Below are 23,836 nucleotides of genomic sequence, written 5' to 3' on the forward strand. Positions count from 1 at the left end.
ACAACAAACAAATACACTTTCGCATTATAATATGGGTAGTGCTGGGTGACAGCACGAAGCTCCGCCTGAGGGTGAGCTCTAGGGCTCGAAGAATAATTTGGTCGGAGGTCAGGGGGTCCTCCAAGACATTAGGTCAAATTCTGCCAGTTCTGCAATTTTTAATAATATTGTTTTCAAAATTATTTTGAAACCTTGAAGTGTGAGTAGATAAAACCACTATCATGAAAATTATAAAAGTAATCTGTACACGTACAGAATATCAGAACTGGGTACTTACCAAAGTGCTTACTGTTGTAGTTTTTGGTTTATATTTTGTTTTCGTTTTACGCCTCTTTGTTAACATCTCGATGTCTGAGATCAGCTCGTGTATTTCAAACAATACTTTATCATAACCACGTCATTCTCCCGCGCTTTGTTTCGGCCTGTCCCATTTCCTTTTACTTTCAGCATTCACATTGTTATTTAGGCCAATGGGGACACAAGAACGCATTGTTTTAGCGGCGGCGGAGAGTGGCCGGCCGCTTACTGGTGCTGACAGGAAATGAGATAGCTAATGAGCTTTGTGGTGTCGTCCCTGTTGTCTACAGGCACTGTCGTCGCCTTTGTTGGGCTGGGAATGATTGTAGTGGAATTCCGACTACTTTCTTCTGCTGCAACGTGTAAATGTACGAGCGAAAGGGCGGAATTTGAACTGATGACCATTCTTCAACTTTATATTAAGTTAAAAGGTGAAGCTGACTGACTGACTGACTGATCTATCAACGCACAGCTCAAAGTACTGAACGAATCAGACTACACAGGGTAAAATAGTGGTTTAAAATTTGTGTAGTCCACGCGGATAAAGTCGCAGAGTCTCCTAATAATATTATGTCCTCCCGACTGAATGTCTGTCTACCTAGTGGCTAGTGGTGGTGTTCCCACACTGCGCCTTTCAGGATGGAACGGAAATCCGACACGACCGGAAAGAGCTCAGGACCACTTTACATACTCTCCGAGGTACGGGTGTGAGATACCGCCAACCACCTAACTCCGGTGGCTAGAACCTATTGAGAATTTATTAACAGGAAAATCTACTTTTGGGTTTGGAAATGAACCCAGGACCGCGGTGTTCATCCGCAATTAAAGTTGCTAACCACTAGACCCCACCTCCTTAACTAATAACGTCGATGAAAACTCATTCGATTTGCATGAATTTGTTTGGAAAACTAATTTCGCAAAAAATTGGTAGAGAATTAAAGCTGTCAAAAGTTGCAAGTAGTTTGAGGTAGTTAGTTAGTATAGGTTGAAAGGAAATCATTAGAGTGCTCGCAGTTCGTCCGAACTAGAAGAATTCAAATAAGAGTTTTGAGATGAGGCCGAGTGGAAAGTTAGCGCGGTATAAGAACTCTCCGTGAGGCCGCGTCAGGTAGCTACTTACGGCTTAGCCCTAGTATGCACATCAGACGACTAATCTAATGCAAGGTAACCTCCCGATAAAAGACGCCCTAAGCACGTCCTTAACGATCCCGACGATCAAATCATGGCCGACAATGCTCCCTATCTCGTAGGGCTACACAAAGCGTCCTCGCCGGCGAAGACGAAGTCCCCGATTTCTAACGTCACCCGGACGTGGACTCACGTCATGGCTTCGCTCACAGATTAGAGAAGTCTGTGGCCTCACTCATGGGGGGTACCGACTAAGCAGTAGTCCAACCGATCCACCCATCCCAACGTCATCCTAAGCCGTGGTCCGAACATCACAGAAGGTCGGAGGTTCGATCCCGGTACGTACCTCCAACTTTTTGAAGTTATGCGCATTTAAACAAATCAATATTACTTCAACGGTAAAGGAAACCATCATGAGTGCATGCCTGAGAGTTCTTCTTAATGTTATCAAAAGTATGATAAATCTGGACCAGCGATGGCGAACAATGGCCCAAATTTTTCTCATTTCGAAAGGAAACCTGTGTTCATTAGTGGGCCGGCGGGGTTGATCATCATGATGATGATAAATAAAACATTTTGAGTGGGTTTTATAATCTACTTTCCACCCGCACTTTAAAGTCGTGTACATGTTTCAACATCAGCTCGAAGGTGACTCGTGGCGGCTCGTGCTGGCTGCAGGCGTAGCTGGTGGCAGGCGAGACGCGGTGGCGACGCGTCAGCTCCGCCAGGGACAGCTTCAACGAAGCCAGGGACAGTCTCATACCTGTGGGTGTGAACGTTTTGCTATTTCAAGGAGCTATCATAGGATTTATAAATCAATATGCATGGGGGGCCAGACCCATATTTATGTCATCTTCATAATGATCAACCCAATGCAGCCAGCACTAGGCACGGGTCTCCTCTGAGAATGAGATGGATTTAAATAAAGATAAAAATTGAAAAAAGAAAGAAAAGAAAGAGAAAACGAAATTGGTCTTTCGGTCAAAGACGAAGAAGCACGTGGCAGGAATTTTGGACATACCCCTCCCTCACCGATTTTCAAAAATTCCACTAGAGCGAAAACGGGGCGGCTCAGCTAGTAATATCTACGAATGGTCATCATCATAATCGAGAACCTCTTCGGTTTTGGAAGTTGGTTAAATATACTTCTTTATAAATGTTACCGGTGCAGCTCCGTGGTCCGTGGCCGAACGGCATGAAGGCCGCGAGCTGGTCCGGCGTGGCGCTGAGGAAGCGCTCCGGCCTGAACTCGTCCGCGTCCGCGCCCCAGCAGCCAGGGTTGCGGTGCACGCCCCAGATGTTCAGCATCACCTCACAGCCTTCGGGCAGGATTATCCCTGAAGCTGTGGCCAAAGAATATTACTTTATGTACACGAGTATTTTATTTTATATTCGTAGTTTCATATATTATTTTCATGCATTTTCATACTAGTAATTTGCAATCGCTGGCCAATATGATATTTTTTCATTCACTCCATTTCAAACAGCGGTCATTCTGTAATTAATTATACTTGCCAGACAACATTCACTAACAGTACCCGTACTACAAGAGTTTACGTCTCACCAAACCAAACCAAATTCGAGAGTCGAAATACTTCCGCATTACAGTAAAATGGACCTAAACAGCCTTGAATTGAAGTCAAATATTCAATGCCACTGATTTTAATTTCGCAATGTTTCCGCTTGGAGCGCTGGCTGTAGAAGTGTAGACAAACTTGAGCTTTAAAACAAGGCATTTAAGATCCAGTTTACTGTAACGCGGAAGTATTTCGGCTCTCGAATTTGGTTTGGTTTGGTGAGACGTAAAATCTTGTACTACGGGTACAGAGCTACAACCACAACCGCTGGAGGCACTCACGTAGCTCCACATGCTTGGTGCACCTCCTCAACACCACCGGCACGGGCGGGTACAGGCGCAGGGACTCCTTCACTACTATACAACATTCACTAACAGAGCTACAACCACAACCGCTGGAGGCACTCACGTAGCTCCACATGCTTGGTGCACCTCCTCAACACCACCGGCACGGGCGGGTACAGGCGCAGGGACTCCTTCACTACTATACAACATTCACTAACAGAGCTACAACCACAACCGCTGGAGGCACTCACGTAGCTCCACATGCTTGGTGCACCTCCTCAACACCACCGGCACGGGCGGGTACAGGCGCAGGGACTCCTTCACTACTATACAACATTCACTAACAGAGCTACAACCACAACCGCTGGAGGCACTCACGTAGCTCCACATGCTTGGTGCACCTCCTCAACACCACCGGCACGGGCGGGTACAGGCGCAGGGACTCCTTCACTACTATACAACATTCACTAACAGAGCTACAACCACAACCGCTGGAGGCACTCACGTAGCTCCACATGCTTGGTGCACCTCCTCAACACCACCGGCACGGGCGGGTACAGGCGCAGGGACTCCTTCACTACTATACAACATTCACTAACAGAGCTACAACCACAACCGCTGGAGGCACTCACGTAGCTCCACATGCTTGGTGCACCTCCTCAACACCACCGGCACGGGCGGGTACAGGCGCAGGGACTCCTTCACTACTATACAACATTCACTAACAGAGCTACAACCACAACCGCTGGAGGCACTCACGTAGCTCCACATGCTTGGTGCACCTCCTCAACACCACCGGCACGGGCGGGTACAGGCGCAGGGACTCCTTCACTACTATACAACATTCACTAACAGAGCTACAACCACAACCGCTGGAGGCACTCACGTAGCTCCACATGCTTGGTGCACCTCCTCAACACCACCGGCACGGGCGGGTACAGGCGCAGGGACTCCTTCACTACTATACAACATTCACTAACAGAGCTACAACCACAACCGCTGGAGGCACTCACGTAGCTCCACATGCTTGGTGCACCTCCTCAACACCACCGGCACGGGCGGGTACAGGCGCAGGGACTCCTTCACTACTATACAACATTCACTAACAGAGCTACAACCACAACCGCTGGAGGCACTCACGTAGTGTTAGGAGGTCCGCTTCGACAGTCTTTTGAAAAAAAAAACCACAAGAAATGTCCAAAGAATTTAATTTGGAAATTCACACACACGGAACTTTTACTTCACGCGAATACAGTAGTTTCAGTGTTAACTATTCAATATGGAAATGTGGACTGCTTCGCCGCCTCGCGGATTGTTCGCTTTATATAAATTGAAATGCTGAAGCAGCGAATTAACACGTCATGTTAAAATTATTAATTTATAACATTTCCCCCCTTTAGACGAAGCTTTAATTTAAAATAAAGCGTAGTAAAAAAAAGAAAAGGAAAAGGAGAGAAATGGTAAAATATTCTACATAATTTAATTATTTGAAAGATTTCTTTGCACTGATGCACTAAGATTTCGAAGGTCTACAGATGCGTTATCTTCATCATCTGTTATCTGTGACATTTCAATAGAACTTTGGGCTTTGTTTTCTTTATGCGAAATCTTTTTGCGATCACATTGGAAAAAAAATTGAATGCAGAATTTGTTACAATTACGTTGTTTAAAACATCTGATAATCTTATAACATAAAAATAGAAAAATTAACGAAATAATTATATAAGTAAAAGCAGAATAATACGAGCTATATTTTATAAAATGAGATTCCTCTTGGATCCTGTTGATTTGCAACTCAAGATCGTTGAATTGGTTTATCGAATTTTTTAAGGAATCTAAATTAATATTACTTAGGTTAATAGGTGATAGAAGAGGAATCGTTTTGTTAACAATCTCTTGGTTGCAGCAGTTATCATTAGTTATATCAAAATTAATATTAAAGTTATTATTATCAATAGTTAAATTTGAAATGGTAGACGGTATAAATTGAATCGTTTTAAAGTAACCAATGCAACCTTTGTTCAGTTTTAATATTCCAGTGCCAGATATAGAATAATCCTTAAAGTTATCATTACAATTGATAGTTAGTTTGCTTGTTTTTGACTGTACAAATATCCATTGATTATTTTTTAATTTATGCCATATGTCAATAAGACCATATAAGATTTTGGGTTCACATTCCCTTGGTAAAGATAGAGTTACTTCAGTTAAAAGTTTTGTCTCGCATGAAGGATTCGAATTTACAGAATAAATTGACTCTAATTTACAGATGGAATTTTCACTATTTAAAATAGTACAATCTCTTAAAGTATCTAATAATACGTAATTTAATCTATCGTCAGTTATAGCTAAATAGGGTTTAGTAGGTTTGATTAAGGCAAAACTTTTGGATTGTCCTTCGTAGTGAGGAGTCGGGAGCGGGATTGTTTTATAGACGTTATACTTAACGGGAGAGACAAGAGGGATCTGTATTACAAATACTATCTTATTGTTATAGAAATAGGAGACTAACTTAGATATATCTATAATAGTATGTATATTTTCGATACTTAGTGCTACAGGAAAATCTAAACCTTTATTGATTGAGTTTCTATGTTTAGACAGTTCATCATACAGTTTTACAGGACTTAGAACAGAAGGATGTAGAACATTAACTTTTGAAAACAAAATTGAGTTTATTACAGTATCGAGAAAATTTGAGATAGCTAGTAAAGAGCTTTCGATTATATTAACTAAGCTATTAAATCTAGTTAAATACATTAATTTTTCATTATCACTAGTAACATAAGACAATATATCGTTTAATTTATTAAGCTGAGAGTTTAACTTTATCTCATTTTGATTTAACCTAGAAATAGTAGAATTAAAAGTATTAATACACGACTTAACTATATGAATATTATCTTTCATTAAATGAAATATCTCAGATTCAGATCTCTGACAAGAGCTAATTGCAGCATCATATTTTCGGGCATCTTCAGCATCTAAAGTGCCAAAGAAAAACTTAAGGATTTCACCACCAAATTCTAAAGATCTTTTGAATCTAGCAGGATTTTCGCTTGAGATAATATGAGATAGAGATTGAGCCTTGAGATAATTGGATTCTAGAAGTACTTCAATTGGACTAAAAACATCTTTGCAGCTAGAGTACTCTTCTGGTTGCAACTTAGCACAAACTAGAGAGGTTTTAACAATCAACCGGTCAACTTTGTCAAGCTGTGGTTCCAATGAGACGGTGTTGAGATGCGTGATTACTCTCCAATAATCATTGTAGAAATAAATTTTAGTAATGGGGTCGAAATATATTCCAGGACTATGCGTTATGGGTGTAATCATTGGCTCAGACGAGACGTAGGAGAAAAATCTGAAACGAATGATAAGCTTAAGTTACAGCGAGCTTAATTAAATTAGTATGATACTTAACATGTTTTCTATTTATTAATAAAGTAACATTATGTTTTCCATTTATTTTAACGATTTTGTAAGGGCCTTTCCATATTGGAGATATGGCTTTACGAAGTCTGTGATGGTATTTTAAATATACCATGTCACCAACTTTATATTCTATGTTAGGATTAGAACTTGAATCATAGATTTGTTTTGAAGATTCTTTACTTGATCTAATATACTCTAAAGCTTTTTCGCGGCTTACTTTCATTCTATACTGAAGCGCACGGACATACTCGTGGTATGTAACATTATTATCTGTGTCGTAGAGAGAATTAGGAAGGGTTGGTTTCTGTCCAAACAGAAGTTCAAACGGACTAAATTGAGTAGTAGTATGAGGAGTTGTATTATACGCGAGAACAGCTGTTGCTAGGTAGCAATGCCAATCATTTTGATTTTCGTTTACAAAGGATTTTAGGTATTCTTTAAGAGTAGCGTGGCTGCGTTCCAGCGCACCGTTAGTTTGGGGATGGTAAGGGCTAGAAAGTAAGGGTTTGATTTTGAAAATATCGGTAACTTGTTTAAACAGTTCTGATGTAAAAGTCATGGCTTGATCAGTAAGGATCATTTTAGGAATAGCGAATAAGGACATAAAGTGGACCAGATTACGGGCTACTTCTTCACTTGTTGAAGAAATCATAGGATAGACACATAGGAATTTGGTAAGATCATCTTGCAGAGTCAGTATGAACTTGAACTTTTGGAAACCTGCTTCAGGTAAGACACCAACTATGTCCAGAGCTAATCGTTCAAAAGGCTTTGTGCTCGTGGATGTAATAACCATAGGAGCTTTAATGCAGGCTCGTAAAGGTTTGTTAACTTGGCATAGTTTGCAAGACTTCACATAGCGTTCTATGTCAGTTCTCATTCCTTTCCAGTAGTATGAGGCTTTAATTCGACTATACATCCTATTCACACCAGGATGTCCTGCTATGGGAGTGTCGTGATTCTCTTTGAGAATTGTAGGAACTTCAGCTGGAGTTGGAAATATTATTTGATTTTTATAAATATGTATTTTGATATTAGTGTTATGAAATACGTAGGAAATCATATTATAAATTTTGGTATAGGATAATTTAGTAAAAGGTTCAGAGAAATCGGAGATAGCTATTTCATCAATGCTAGGGTGATGTGATATAAGTTCATCACGAAGCATCATCAAAGTGTCGTAAATGGAGCGAAAAGTTGTCTCATCGTAATGATGAACCTTGGTAAAAGAAAATAATATGTTTTATTATTTTTTGTAACTGACCTTACCGAACATTGTTCACGTTCGGCTTCTAACAATGAAGCGGTGTCGGTTATCTGAGATAATAATTCCTCACAATGTGGCATTGAGTTGTCGAAATCTAGAGAAACGGGGCATGCAATAATTTTGCATTTGGAAAGATGTAAAGCTTGTGAGTGTTCTTCAATTTTTGTGTTAGAATCTGGTAAAGAGTTTGTAAGTTGTTTCTTAAAATATGCCTCGTAGGAAAGCTTAGTAAGATTATCTGTATTTATAGCATGAATTGGGATGCGAGACAGAGCGTCTGCATTTGAATTTAATTTTCCAGGTTTGTAAATAATCTCGTAATCGTATTCCTCAAGTTTGAGGCGCCAACGGACGAGTTTGGAACCAGGATCTTTGACGTTGAAGAGCCATACTAAGGGCCGATGATCTGTTACGATTTTGAATTTAGTGCCGTAGAGATATGGTCGGAAAGTTTTAACGGCGAATAAAATAGAAACTAACTCCTTTTCTGTGGTCGAGTAATTTCCTTCTTGTTTGTTTAAGGTTCTAGAAGCATAGGCTATTGGTTTGTCCTTGCCGATAGGGCCTTGAGATAGCACTGCGCCAACGGCGTAGTTGCTGGCGTCTGTGGTAACGATAAATGGTTGAGAAAAATCAGGGTATTGGAGAAGAGGAGCTGAGGTTAACTTTTCCTTTAGGAGGTTAAAAGCTTGGTCCTGTTCTATAGACCAATGAAAAGTGACATCCTTCTTGAGTAAAGATGTTAGAGGTTTTGTGATCTTGGAGAAATTGTCAATAAATCGGCGGTAATAACCAACGAGACCGAGGAATGATTTACTTCTTTAGGATTTTTAGGAATTGGGAAATCACAGACTGATTTAATTTTTTCTGGGTTTGGAGAGACACCTTTATCCGTTATAATGTGACCTAGATAGGTGACTTCCTTTCTAAGGAATTCACATTTATCCGGTTGTAATTTGAGATTATAATCTCTGAAACGGTTGAATACCATTTTCAGTTTTTCACAATGTGATTTGAGATCTGCACTATAGATGATACAGTCATCTAAATAGACATAGCAATGTAAACCTTGAAGACCTGATAACATTGTGTTCATAAGACGTTGAAAAGTACTGGGAGCGTTCTTAAGTCCAAACGGCATCCTAGTGAATTCGTAGTGGCCTGCTGAACCATTTGTGTTGACTACAGTAAAACCAGTTTTAGGTGCATCTGAAGGATTCAGCGGAATTTGATGGAAACCGGAGACTAAGTCCAGTGTGCTAAAATATTTGGAATGACCTAGTTGATCTAGGATATCTGTGATCAAGGGAATAGGATATACTTCGGATACAGTGACGTCATTGAGGCGGCGGTAGTCGATAACTATTCGCCATTTCTTTTTCCCGGATGCGTCCATTTTTTTGGGAACCACCCAAACGGGAGCATTCCATGGAGAGATAGACGGTTTAATAATTTTCTGTTGTAGCATTTTCTGGATTTGGGAATCGACTTCGTTTTTATGACATTCGGGAAAACGGTAAGATTTTACATTAATAGGAGAGCTATTACCCGTGTCAATAGAGTGTTGAATAGCGTTAGTATGAGTTAGAGTGTCTCCTTCGAGATAAAATATATCAGAGTATTCAGAACAGCACTCTAAGAGAACTTTTCTCTCCTCATCGTTAAGATGTGAGTGTCTTATAAGACTTAGAACACGATCGAGTCGATTTGATGAAGAATTAGAAACGTGGTTGACAATTTCGGGGGATTGAGACACTTGGCGTAGTTCAGAGAAGTCTATAGGAGTTAAATGAACCTTGAAGTCTTGGATTTCTATTTGAGATTCAGTGGTATTTAAAACAGAGACATTGACTTTATAATTAGGCTTCAAACTCACTATACAGTTTGCTATATATACACCTTCGGATATAGAGTGATCTAATATGAGTGCGTCTTTTAAATGACGTAACTCGAACTTGTCATTTGAGACAGTGCATTCAACAATAGCTTCGGAGCGAGCCGGTATTATATATCTAGGGCTCGAATAATGAATTGGTAAAGTGTAATTTGAGATAGTAAGGGATTTAGTATTATAATCGATATTAGTATGGAAAAAATGTAGAAAATCGGTACCTAAGATACCGTCTGATTCCAGATTCAGAGCGTCAGTTATGACGTGGAATTTAAAAGAAATGGTGTGGTCGTTTATAATAAGGTTAAGCACAACTGTTCCTAAAGTTTCGCTATAGGAATCCTTATCGTTTATGCCTTTGAGTTTTATAATTTCTTGAGACAATTGGGGCTCTGCTGGTAAACACGAGCGCTTAATAATGCTGACACTTGCGCCTGTGTCAACTAAGAAACAGAGAGGTTTTTTATTACATTCTATTTGTAAAAATGCATGAGGTAAGGACACCAACTTTTTCAGGGTGCTTGTTTCGAAGATCGGGACGTCTTTAAGAGGCAATGAGCTTTTGCTTGCGTTGCTTTGGGGGTCATTTGAATGACTTTAGATTTGTAAGACTCAGTTGATCCTTTGAAGGAAACTGAGATTTAAAGGATTTTGTAGTATAAGAGCTAGTATAAGAATTAGAATGAGATATAGTATTATTTGAGCAATCTTCTTTGGAATGCTTTGTATTCGATTTTGTAGGAATCAGTGAGGATTTAGGATATGATTCAGCGATATTTTGGCAGTCTTTTGGTGATTGCCGGGATATAAAAGATTTGGTATAAGATTCAGTGTGACTCGGACAGTCATGTAGCGATTGCCGAGATGTAAACGATTTGGGGGAATTAGTATAAAAGGATTTAGTAGTTCGAGTGCCATTTTGGATTGTTGATTTCGGCAGGCACGCATCCGAAATCAGTTTAAGTTTTTTGATTCAGGGACGTAACTATTCGTCACTTCATTTAAGGATTCAGAGTATTCATACATGTTAACATTAGCACTGTTACTATGAGAGGGACCCGACGGAGGGTGAGAGTTCATCCGACGCTGATTATTATTATATTGGCGCTTACGACATTCTGAGATAAGATGTCCTTTGTGTTTACAATAGGCACAGGTTTTGACGAAATTTGAGTCCTTTGATGAACTTTGACTTGTTTCTGCAGAATATTGAGGGTTAGCGGGAGGAATATGGAAAGATGATCTCTGTGTGAAATCGTGCTTTTTCTTAAAGCACTCTGAGAAACTATGATTGGTCTTCTTACATAAGGAACAAAATTTAGTTGGATGTTTTGGTTGAGTAATTTTTACAAGTTTGAAAATTTTTTCTTCTTCGACTGCTAGAGAAATTGCTTCATTAAGTGTCGAAGGGTTTCTGCAGCGGACAATATTAGAAATATTAGGGTTAAGACCTAATTGGAATAAGCTTAAGGCGAGTTCTTCCATAGCTGTGATTTTGCCTAGAAGGAGATTACGATCAGTGCATGAATTTTGAATATCAGCTTGAAGTCGAGTTAGGCATGCTTCGAGTCTGATAGAATATTGTGTCACACTTTCGGACTGGCCCTGTTTACAGTTTTGGAGATCAAGTAGCAGATGGGACGAGTGTTTTTTCTCGCCAAACGTGCTTTTTAAATATGATTTTAATTCATCCCAATTATTGAAATTTTTAAGGCTGCAGGCTAATTGAGCTTTGCCCTCAAGTTGGGAGATTATATATTTACATAAGATATTTTGCTGGTCGGGAGCAGCTAAACTAATTGCGTTATCGCAGTTAGTTAGGAACGCGGCAAGAGTTTCCCGATTCCCATCATAAGACCTTACGAATTTAGTGAGTATAGAGAGAGTCACTTTTGCGTCCGAACTTTCTGACTTTAAACTCATTTTTGATTACTGAAACTGAGATATGGAGAGAAAAAAAAAAGGATTTAAATTTAAAATACAGTACGAAAATATACAATTTAGACAATTTACGCTTTTTATACAAAATTAATATAAACTACTTACAGGATAACGGCAAACATCACGATTTATTTTTCACAAAAAGGTTTTCACTTTGATGTCACTGCACTGAAAGTTAAATTAGGTCGATGCGTTTGCGACACGTGAAGGCTTTGAACTGTACGGAATGCGTCTCGTATTTCACGCGGCGACGATATCGAGTAGGTTTCTGAAGATATTGAAGAAATTGTATTTCGTAATTTTGAAGGCTTAAAATTTATTTCACTGATGTTTTTGAGTGAGTCCAGGATATTCGCGTTCTTCGTGTGAGATGCGGGCTCAGTCTGGCAGGCTGAGACTTATCGTCGATCTTGAGTAGAACCGGTGCTTAGTGGTTGTGATGCGGGCTCAACCCTGGGGGCGAGGCTTATCGTCGATCACGACTGCGATGACCTCAGGATTCTTTGGATGCTAAGGGTCCTCTTGCGTGAACCTTCTCAGCATCCCACTTCTGACACCAATTGTTAGGAGGTCCGCTTCGACAGTCTTTTGAAAAAAAAAACCACAAGAAATGTCCAACGAATTTAATTTGGAAATTCACACACACGGAACTTTTACTTCACGCGAATACAGTAGTTTCAGTGTTAACTATTCAATATGGAAATGTGGACTGCTTCGCCGCCTCGCGGATTGTTCGCTTTATATAAATTGAAATGCTGAAGCAGCGAATTAACACGTCATGTTAAAATTATTAATTTATAACAGTAGCTCCACATGCTTGGTGCACCTCCTCAACACCACCGGCACGGGCGGGTACAGGCGCAGGGACTCCTTCACTACTATACAACATTCACTAACAGAGCTACAACCACAACCGCTGGAGGCACTCACGTAGCTCCACATGCTTGGTGCACCTCCTCAACACCACCGGCACGGGCGGGTACAGGCGCAGGGACTCCTTCACTACTATACAACATTCACTAACAGAGCTACAACCACAACCGCTGGAGGCACTCACGTAGCTCCACATGCTTGGTGCACCTCCTCAACACCACCGGCACGGGCGGGTACAGGCGCAGGGACTCCTTCACTACTATACAACATTCACTAACAGAGCTACAACCACAACCGCTGGAGGCACTCACGTAGCTCCACATGCTTGGTGCACCTCCTCAACACCACCGGCACGGGCGGGTACAGGCGCAGGGACTCCTTCACTACTATACAACATTCACTAACAGAGCTACAACCACAACCGCTGGAGGCACTCACGTAGCTCCACATGCTTGGTGCACCTCCTCAACACCACCGGCACGGGCGGGTACAGGCGCAGGGACTCCTTCACTACTATACAACATTCACTAACAGAGCTACAACCACAACCGCTGGAGGCACTCACGTAGCTCCACATGCTTGGTGCACCTCCTCAACACCACCGGCACGGGCGGGTACAGGCGCAGGGACTCCTTCACTACTATACAACATTCACTAACAGAGCTACAACCACAACCGCTGGAGGCACTCACGTAGCTCCACATGCTTGGTGCACCTCCTCAACACCACCGGCACGGGCGGGTACAGGCGCAGGGACTCCTTCACTACTATACAACATTCACTAACAGAGCTACAACCACAACCGCTGGAGGCACTCACGTAGCTCCACATGCTTGGTGCACCTCCTCAACACCACCGGCACGGGCGGGTACAGGCGCAGGGACTCCTTCACTACGGCATCCAAGTACTTGAGCTTCGGCACGTCTTCTATTGTTATTGATCTATCTGCATTTCCCAAAACATCCTGAACTCTGAAATCAGACAGATACACGTTATTGATAGATTTTAACTGTCAGTCGTTAAAAGTTTAATTAAAAACACGCCATCGACACCAGGGAATATCTTTTATGACTGGACTGTGAATCTGTTAAAAACTTAATGTGTCTGTCTGTTTAAACGGTGAAGTCGAGAGGAAACCTGCGTGCCTGAAAATTCTCTATTTTGTTCTCATAAGTGTGTGAATAGTCATCCAACCTACACTTGACGAGCGTGGTGAACTATGGCCTCAACTATTTTCGTTCTATGAGGTGACCAGTGCTCAGTAGTGGACCGGCAATGGGATGATGAGTAGCAGTACTAACTCATTATAAACTCTGTCTTGTACTGGGGCATGGTTAGCCAGCAGCACCGTAGTGAAGCAGGCGGCGGTGGCCGTGGTGTCCGTGGCGCCCAGGATGGCCATGAGGATCTCTTCGCGCAGCTCGGTGTCGGTGTAGCCGTCTTCTCCACCAGAAAACTCAATCAACAGATCCAAAAATGATTTGAATTGATCATCATTGGTATTTGCTTCATTTGCTGAAAGGTTAATTAAATCTTATAAATAAAAATTGTTTGTTTGTCTATCTGTTCGCTACCTATGCGTTCGGGCATTATTCACCTGAGGTCATACTTTGTACATTTGTTCTTGGCACTTGCGGGAAAGTGCCTGATCAATACAATACTATACCAGGTCAAGGTGGCACGTGACACTGCCAAGCACAATATGCACAATATGCACAATATGCCGGACATTCATAATTAATTGTTCATAAGTACGTTTGCACAAAAAAGCTTTTCTTTTCTTGGAGCATCCGCTCTTAGCTTAGCTTAGCTTAGCATGAAGTTCATCGAATCAACATGTGGTTGTTATAATTATTATCTTCCGATGGTTAGTGGTTGGTCCACACATTAGTGGTCCGTTTAGTGATGGTGTTCGTCTTGTTTTTCAAAAATATTGCAAACAATGTAAAAGACTTGTGAAAAATAAAGTAATGAGACTTACTATTTTCGTGACCCACATTCTTTCCAAGTTGTTCTTTGGACTCCATTTTCTTTTTAATAATCATCTAAAAATCATTATTTATTTATAGACATAAATCATATAGAAATGCATAAAATTAGCTCTCTACTAGAGAGCTAATATTATGCCTACCTATGGTACCTACCAAACTTAATAATTAAACATGGTGATAGGTATTGGTGCATTGCTATCGTATACTTGATAAGTGTACAGTATTTAATGAAATGTAAGAATATAGCTGACGTAGGTATTTTATGTTAGGTGTACCACATAGATTTTCCATAAGCACTAACACAACATCATACGGACGAAGAGGAACTTGCGCAAGAAACAGAATGGATAAGAGTGAAGAGTAGGAAAAAAAGGAAACTAAGCACGTCACCCATTCTGTCACAGAGTAGAGAATTCGAAACGTCAAACACAGAAACGCGTAAAAATGAAAAAAAGAAAACTAAGAAAGTACCACTACCCCCGCCTATAATGGTGTCCGGTGTGGAAAACTATCAAACATTTTTTGACTTACTGTCAGGAAATCTTCCCGAAGCCTCATCAGATTTTACATTAAAAATGATGAACGCAAAGAATGTCAAAATAAACGTTACCAATGAGGACACCTACCGATCCTTGACGAAAATCTTAACTCAAAATCAATTTCTGTGGCATTCCTATGAGAATAAACAAGAAAGACCTATTCGTGTTATGGCTAAAAAATTGCCTGCCTCATGCCAGCCCAAAAGAATAATTGAAGACCTTCAAAGCAAGGGTTATAAAATAGAAAATGCAGTGAACAAACTAAGATGGCAGAATAAAGAGCCGCTTAATATGTTTACTCTAACATTTAATAATGTAGAAGATATAAATAAAATTTATGACATTAAACACATTCTAGGGTGTAAAGTTGAAATTCACCCTATCAAAACATCAAAACTGGTACCTCAGTGTAAAAAATGCCAAGCATATGGTCACACGCAGAAATACTGTGCCAGAGAGGCCAGGTGTGTAAAATGTACAGGAAAACTTCTGACTCGAGACTGCACTAAGCCAGCAGAAGAAAAACCCAAATGCTTACACTGCGGTGAAGCGCACCCTGCTAACTATCGGGGTTGCATGGTTGCCAAAGAAATGCAGATCCTAAAAAATAAGAATCTTAAAAAATCATCAAAATCATCCTCATCTTATCCTCAGCGTTCATCGAAACCTGAGAAATCTACTAATTCCCATATAATTAAAACTAATGAAGACACGAACAAAAGTGAACATCAAACTTATGCTCAAAAAGTCTCTAGAAATTTGCCAAGCACAAAACTGCCCCAGGGAAATATGGAGAGCAAACTAGATGAAATTCTCAAATACATGTCCTCGTTTGACGAAAGATTGCAAAAACTTGAAAGTGGCGCTAATAAGGCTACCAATAAGCCGAAAAAATGAATAATAAGCTTAAAATATTTGCATGGAACTCAAACGGACTACTACAACATCAACAAGAGCTACAAGTAGTCCTTGATACACTAAAGATTGATATTTGTCTAATATCTGAGACACATTTTACTAAGCAATCGTTTATTAAATTTAACAGTTATAAAGTGTACCATGCCATACACCCAAATAATACAGCGAGAGGCGGCAGTGCCATCTTAATTAAAGAAAATTTGTACCATTATCAAGAATTCCAATATGAGGAACAGGAAATTCAGGCAGTAGCTGTGAAGGTCAAAACTACAAAATACGAATTTTCGGTAGTAGCTATATATAGTCCCCCAAGGCATTCAATTTCAAAAGAATATTATGTGAACTTCCTCGAGAAAATTGGACATAGATTTATTATTGGAGGTGACTTTAACGCGAAAAATACCTTTTGGGGCTCCAGATTGACTACTACAAAAGGTAGAGAACTCTTAAGTGCCATTAAAGATTTAAAATGCGATGTAATAAGTACAGGTAAGCCTACCTACTGGCCTACAGATACGATGAAAATACCAGACCTAATTGACTTTTTTATTTATAAAAACATATCAACAAAATATCTAGACATTGATGAAATGTTCGACATGAATTCAGATCATTCTCCTATTCTCTTAACGCTAAGTGACACAATCATATATAAAGAAACCTATCCTGGTCTTGTAAACAAAAATACAGACTGGGACAGCTTCAAAATGGATTTGACTAACAATATTAACTTAAATGTGCCGCTTAAAAACTCGGAACAACTGAACGAAGAAGTAAGAAAATTTGTATTAGATATTCAGCTGGCTGCTTGGACTAATACACCAAAGCTTAGGAAAAAGCCCCAAGGAGTGGTTGCTTATCCCAAAAATATCCTTGAACTCATCATTGAAAAGAGAAGGCAAAGAAAAAAGTGGCATCATTCGAGATCTCCACTTGATAAAAGGTTGCTGAATTACTTGACTAAGGCACTAAAGAAACAAATCAAAAACTTTAATGATTCGTCAACCTACAGTTATCTCCAAAGCCTCACGAGTGAAAGGAGTACCGACTATTCACTTTGGAAAGCAACTAGGAATTTAAAAAGACCATGTATGCATATTCCTCCAATTAAAGAAGAAAATGGAATGTGGGCAAGAAATAGTGAGCAAAAAGCTAAAAGATTTGCAGAACATCTCGAAAAAATATTTCATCCAAACGAAGGAGAGCACATTGATTTTTCTACGATGGAAACAAATCAAGAAAACTCTCCCATTAAACTAGTAACGCCTAAGGAAATACTCAGTATGATTAATAAACTGAACTTAAAAAAAACTCCAGGATATGATCTTATTACTACAGAAATCCTGCGAAACCTTCCAAAAAAAGGAATCGTAAAATTAACGACGCTGATTAATGCAGCATTTAGAATTAAGCACGTCCCTGATTTGTGGAAAGTTGCAGAAGTAATTATGATTGCCAAACCAGGCAAACCACCAAATGAGGTTACATCATACAGACCAATTTCTCTGCTACCAATTATCTCAAAACTTTTTGAGAAGCTACTGCTCAGCAGATTGAAACCTATATTAGATGAGAAAAATCTGATTCCTGACCATCAGTTTGGATTCAGGGAAAAGCACTCGACAATCGATCAAGTACACAGAATAACAAATATAATTGAAAGAACACTAGAAGAAAAGAAAGTCTGTTCAACCGTATTTCTTGATGTAGCACAAGCCTTTGATAAAGTCTGGCATGAAGGTCTTGTTCAGAAACTTAAAGTATTACTTCCTCAACCATTTGCAAACATATTAGAATCATATATATCTGATAGAGTATTTCGAGTGAGGCAAGAGGAAGCTTACTCCAAACTCAAGGTGATCAAAGCTGGAGTACCTCAAGGAAGCGTTCTGGGACCTGTCCTTTATCTCCTGTACACGTGTGATCTTCCACAACCCGATCACAATACCATCGCTACTTTTGCCGATGATACTGCTATCATAGCAGTGGGTAATACTCACCAGGAGGCATCGGGAAAAGTTCAAATAGCTCTAAATGAACTACATAAATGGACGAAAAAATGGAGAATAAGACTTAACGATTCCAAGTCTGCCCATATTGATTTTACTAATAAAATACCAAAATATTATCCCATTTATATTGACCAACAAAAGATACCCTATGCTAACACGGCAAAATATCTTGGAATGACTCTTGACAGTAAGCTACGCTGGAAAGCACATGTCAAGAAGAAAAAAGAAGAGCTAGAGTTACGGTACAAAAAATTGTACTGGCTCATAGGCAGAAACTCATCACTGTCAACTAAAAATAAGATACTATTATACAAACAAGTCCTAATGCCAGTGTGGACTTATGGTATCCAGTTGTGGGGCTGTACCAGAAAGACCAATTTACTAATAATTCAGCGATTCCAAAATAAAGTGCTTAGGGGTATCGTCAATGCACCCTGGTACGTCAGGAATGTAGACATTCATCGCGATCTCCAAATGGGCTTCGTGGACACAGCTATTAGCAAACACGCTAAATCCCACGAACGTAGGCTCCATGAACATGTTAACGTCGAGGCTATCCAGCTCCTCGACAACACAGACCTAATACGTAGACTTAAGAGGACTAAGCCTTTTGAGCTAGTGTAGTTATAGTGAAAGTGTAGTGCTAGTGCAAATCAAAGATCACACGAACAAAGTGAAAGCATAGTGCTAGTGCAATTTAAAGAACACAAGAACAAAGTGTCTTCCAATAAGGTAACTAACACAACAGGACGATTTGAACTTGCTACCTCCAGTCCTCTACAGTGGTCTTCACTTACGTTAACTTAATTTTACTTTACTTTTATTATACCTACCTAATTTAATTTACTTTTCTGTTTAACTTTTCACTTGTCAAGCTGTTTTTGGGGGGAAATAGTTATAAAAATCCAAATCGAATCGATATTTACGCTCTCGATGAAATCCCACATGAGTCGCTTGCGGCGCTCCTGGCGCGCGCCCGCCGGCAGCAGCTCGTACACGGCGCTGCTGAACAGCCAGGGCTGACATATCCGCACTGCACACTCTTTGAAATAGTCTTGAAACGCCACGGCGAACGGGTGGCTCGGGTGCCTCTGCGCGTTCAGATTTTCTCCAAAACCCATATCTAAAATACATCATCAACTTTAAGTAATTATAACAAACAATGATCTCATAACTGAATTTTATTCTTGAGTCACTGCCGTCAATTTCAACTAAGAATATAGGTAAAGAAGTCCAAAAGGCAAAGCTCTATCTAGATTCTAGACACAACATTATTTTGATAAGTACCTTTTTTTATATGACTTTCATACTTTATAATTACAATGTATTTAGTCATAATAAACTATGGTTGGCCAGACATCAGGCGTTTTCAACTCGATACAACACGCCCTGTAGTTTGGTGACCTCATGACCCCTTACATTAAAATATGTCGTCAAACCCCGAAATAAGCTTATAATCATTAAACTTACTAGGTAGGTACTAAGTCCTTCAGTGGTTTTGGGGAACAAACAAATAAACCAACTAACTAACTTTTAATTAAAAACCAACAATTTTCATTAAATTGTTCATACCAAAAGCAGAATCCATAGAATAGGAACTGAAATATTTCCACATGGAAAATTCTCCTTTCCCCACGACACTGGCCAGCTCTTCCATCATTATTTTGTTGTTTCGTTCGAACACTTGGACGTAATTATCGTAATATTTAGAACTGAATAATTGATTAAGAATTTTTCGTCGAACTCGCCATATTCTCTCTGAAAATACAAACCAGTGATACAGTCATATTATATCAGTACAATTAGAAAATTGTTGCACTGTGAGGTTCAAATCTTCAACTATGATTGACCAAAATCTGTCAAAAGTTTAGTCTGGTACATTTTATACAGGGTGTAACCAGAACACTAGCAAAAACGAAGACAGGTTGATACTAAACGCGACAAAATCTAAAAAAATCTTTTTTTTTTTAGTTTTGCACGCTATACATTGCGGGGTTGAAAAATACTAAATCACTAAAACTACAAAATGAGGCCATGGTTATCGGTATTGGATTGTGTTTAGGTAGTTTAACAATAACGCTAAGTTTTTGCTAGCGTTCTGGTTACACCCTGTATTGCTAATCGACTCTGCACCAGTAGGTACTGGCTGACGTAAAAAGCATTCAACTGTTTCTGACAATGACTCTTATTAAAAATAACTTTTAAATACATACCAAAAATTGCAGAACTGGCAGGATTCAAACTTGTGTCTTCCAGGATCGCGCCCAACGCGACGCCCTAACCGCTAGGCCACGGTTCGTTTGCTGCCAGTGATGGGCTCTTATTCCGTTCGGAAAGCAATTCTACTGAGACGAGTCAGCAGTTACTGATCTCACAAGCTTATTGTTTTAAGCTTACCTTCTCCGAAAACTGATCCATTTCCAACAAGGTGACGCATGAAAAATGTGATGGGCCACTTGTCGAAGCACGTCCTCAGCACCGCAGCCGCAGACACGGGCTCCGATATAGCTGGCAAGGTAAAAGTCAACAGTCAAAATGTGATGGGCCACTTGTCGAAGCACGTCTTCAGCACCGCAGCCGCAGACACGGGCTCCGATATAGCTGGCAAGGTAAAAGTCAACAGTCAAAATGTGATGGGCCACTTGTCGAAGCACGTCCTCAGCACCGCAGCCGCAGACACGGGCTCCGATATAGCTGGCAAGGTAAAAGTCAACAGTCAAAATGTGATGGGCCACTTGTCGAAGCACGTCCTCAGCACCGCAGCCGCAGACACGGGCTCCGATATAGCTGGCAAGGTAAAAGTCAACAGTCAAAATGTGATGGGCCACTTGTCGAAGCACGTCTTCAGCACCGCAGCCGCAGACACGGGCTCCGATATAGCTGGCAAGGTAAAAGTCAACAGTCAAAATGTGATGGGCCACTTGTCGAAGCACGTCTTCAGCACCGCAGCCGCAGACACGGGCTCCGATATAGCTGGCAAGGTAAAAGTCAACAGTCAAAATGTGATGGGCCACTTGTCGAAGCACGTCCTCAGCACCGCAGCCGCAGACACGGGCTCCGATATGGCTGGCCCAGCTCGTCGAACAGCAGCATGCGATCTGCGAGCTTCACATGTTGCACTGGTAACATACTCACAGATACACAAGTAGTGCGCGAACCAGAAGCTCACCATGCCGTGCTGGCTGCTGTGTGCTTGACGGCCCAGCTCGTCGAACAGCAGCATGCGATCTGCGAGCTTCACATGTTGCACTGGTAACATACTCACAGACACACAAGTAGTGGGCGAACCAGAAGCTCACCATGCCGTGCTGGCTGCTGTGTGCTTGACGGCCCAGCTCGTCGAACAGCAGCATGCGATCTGCGAGCATCACATGTTGCACTTGTTTATTGTTATTTACATTACGTCTGAACTGCCAACAGGCGAGACACATTACACATGGTAGGTACGAATAGCCAATAGACGCTGTGGCCCTGAAAGCACAGTTCGACAGACGATAAATTAATCACACAGGCACTGAGCGGGCACGGAGTATTCAACACTTACCTGCATGCCATCGGCAACTGGCAAGGCACCCAGCGACAACTGTCCCTACTGCGGTGAGGAGGACACATCGCACCACGCAATTTTTGAGTGTAGCATGTTCGCAGAAATAAAGAACGAAGCACGTGGAAACGGAGAACCTCTCACCAAGGACAGTTTGGTGCCACAGATGCTAAACGATGAAGAGGGGTGGAATAAGGGTGCAAAAATGCTCCAGGAAATAATGAGGAAGCGTGTGAACGACGAATGGTCCAGGCAAAGGGCAAACGAGGCCTGACTGGACAGCCCTTTTTCTGAAGATTTGCGTATTGCAGTACCGGGGAAGGACGGCCAGCGAAGGGAGGAGGTTTTAGTCCGTAGGTCGCTGAGAAAGCCTCAGTGAAGTCGGGCATGCCAATTGGTATCCATGAGGATTTCCTCCTACCCAATGAAAAAAAATTTTACAAAAAAAATAAAAACCGACTTCGTTACACAAACACTAAAAATTGAAAAATAATTTAATTTATTACCGAATATATTATATATACAAGAGTTAATATAGTTCCATAATAATACTTTTTGGTGCCGGTGCCAATTAGCTTTAGCAGCGCGAATCGTCTAGACTTCATATTTTTATGGGACTCCACAATGGCACCTCATTGGCACCGACCCCAAAAAATATTATTATGGAACTATATTAACTCTTGTATACATAATATATTCGGTAATAAATTAAATTATTTTTCAATTTTTAGTGTTTGTGTAACGAAGTCGGTTTTTATTTTTTTTGTAAAAATTTTTTATTTCACAATTTTTAGTGGCCCCATGGAATTATGCTATGACTGGTTAAAAATCTATTGTTTACTAAGCTACATATTACACTGATCGCGAGCAATTTACTCTTATCCGTTGAGGAGTTCCAGTATCTATCTTCGAAGATGTTCATCAGATCTTCACCAAATCAAAATGGGACCAACTTTGAAGTATACCCTTTCAAACAAAAAAAGAATTTTCAAAATCGGTCCAGGCGTTTTCGAGTAATCGGGGAACATAGATAAAAAAAAAAAAAAAAAAAAAAGATTCCGATGAATTGAGAACCTCCTCCTTTTTTTGAAGTCGGTTAAAAAAAAAACAAACGAGTTGCTGGAAGCCGCTGGGTGTAGTGTGGAAGTAGACAAGAGACCTATGTCCAGTAGTGGACGTCTACCGGTTGATGACGGCCTAGTAAAGTTCGTAATAGATAAATAGCGGCGATCTTATCTCTCTTCTTTGTAAAAGTACTTAAAAGAAGGTCGTTAACCGTGTTTGTTTACAGAAAGGCTCCTACTTATCTTATTCATTTTAAATTTCTTTGGTTTCCAATGAGACTTCATCCTTATTCAAAACATTTCATGAGAAAATCGTGGTATGTACCCGTTTTATACAATATCCATACTTAATATTATAAATGCGAAAGTGTGTCTGTCTGTCTGTCTGTCTGCTAGCTTTTCACGGCTCAATCGTTCAACCGATTTTGACAAAATTTGGTACAGAGATAGCTTTTATCCCGGGGAAGGAAATAGGCTACATTTAATCCCCGAAAATTGAAGAGTTCCCACAGGATTTTTAAAAAGCTAAATCCACTCGGACGAAGTCGCGGGCATCATCTAGTATACAATATGTCGTTAAACCACAAAAATCATTTTGATATGTGGACGGTTTTTCAAAATGAAAATAATTTGGAGGTTAACAAGTCGGTTCCTTGCCTTCATGGGTTCCAATAAACTTGTAAGCGTGTCCAACCACTGGTATGTAGGGGAAGTTCACCTTCAACTGTTCGTGCAACTCTACCAACTTCTTCGGCCTTATCTTCACCATCACAATCACCAGAACCACAAGAACAGCGAGTAAAGCCTCCAGCAGCATCGCGTCGGCTCTAGCGTACGGAATACTATGACACTGCCATTGATAGTATATCTATATATATCTTTATATCATCCTGGCACGATGACCTTTGTACGAGGTGCCACAGTTAGTGCCCTGTCTCACTAGGACACCAGTGGCGGCGCAACCAGGTCACGCTACCAATAAAATGTATACCTACGTACAACTCTATACAGGGTACTTCGTCTGGTATCCGCTTGGTTGTGCAACCAATTTCGTCCTGTACCAAGTGGGTGCAAG

The 23,836-nt window shown here is 40.5% G+C and overlaps 1 protein-coding gene across 1 annotated transcript; it reads right to left on the reverse strand.

Moving 5' to 3' along the window:
• Positions 1-2,012: 2,012 nt before the first annotated feature.
• LOC117987253 (cytochrome P450 4C1-like) lies at positions 2,013-23,605 on the reverse strand. Its single transcript, XM_034974212.2, has 10 exons — positions 23,419-23,605; positions 21,419-21,511; positions 20,551-20,661; positions 19,726-19,911; positions 19,080-19,276; positions 14,675-14,738; positions 13,995-14,208; positions 13,513-13,664; positions 2,589-2,768; positions 2,013-2,188 (listed from the first exon to the last, which is right to left on the reverse strand). Exons 1-10 carry the CDS (start codon positions 23,576-23,578, stop codon positions 2,013-2,015), a joined length of 1,533 nt encoding a protein of 510 aa, XP_034830103.2. The 5' UTR covers positions 23,579-23,605.
• Between the last annotated feature and the right edge of the window lie 231 nt (positions 23,606-23,836).

Source organism: Maniola hyperantus, chromosome 12 (genome assembly GCF_902806685.2).
Source record: "Maniola hyperantus chromosome 12, iAphHyp1.2, whole genome shotgun sequence".
Lineage (NCBI taxonomy): Eukaryota > Metazoa > Arthropoda > Insecta > Lepidoptera > Nymphalidae > Maniola > Maniola hyperantus.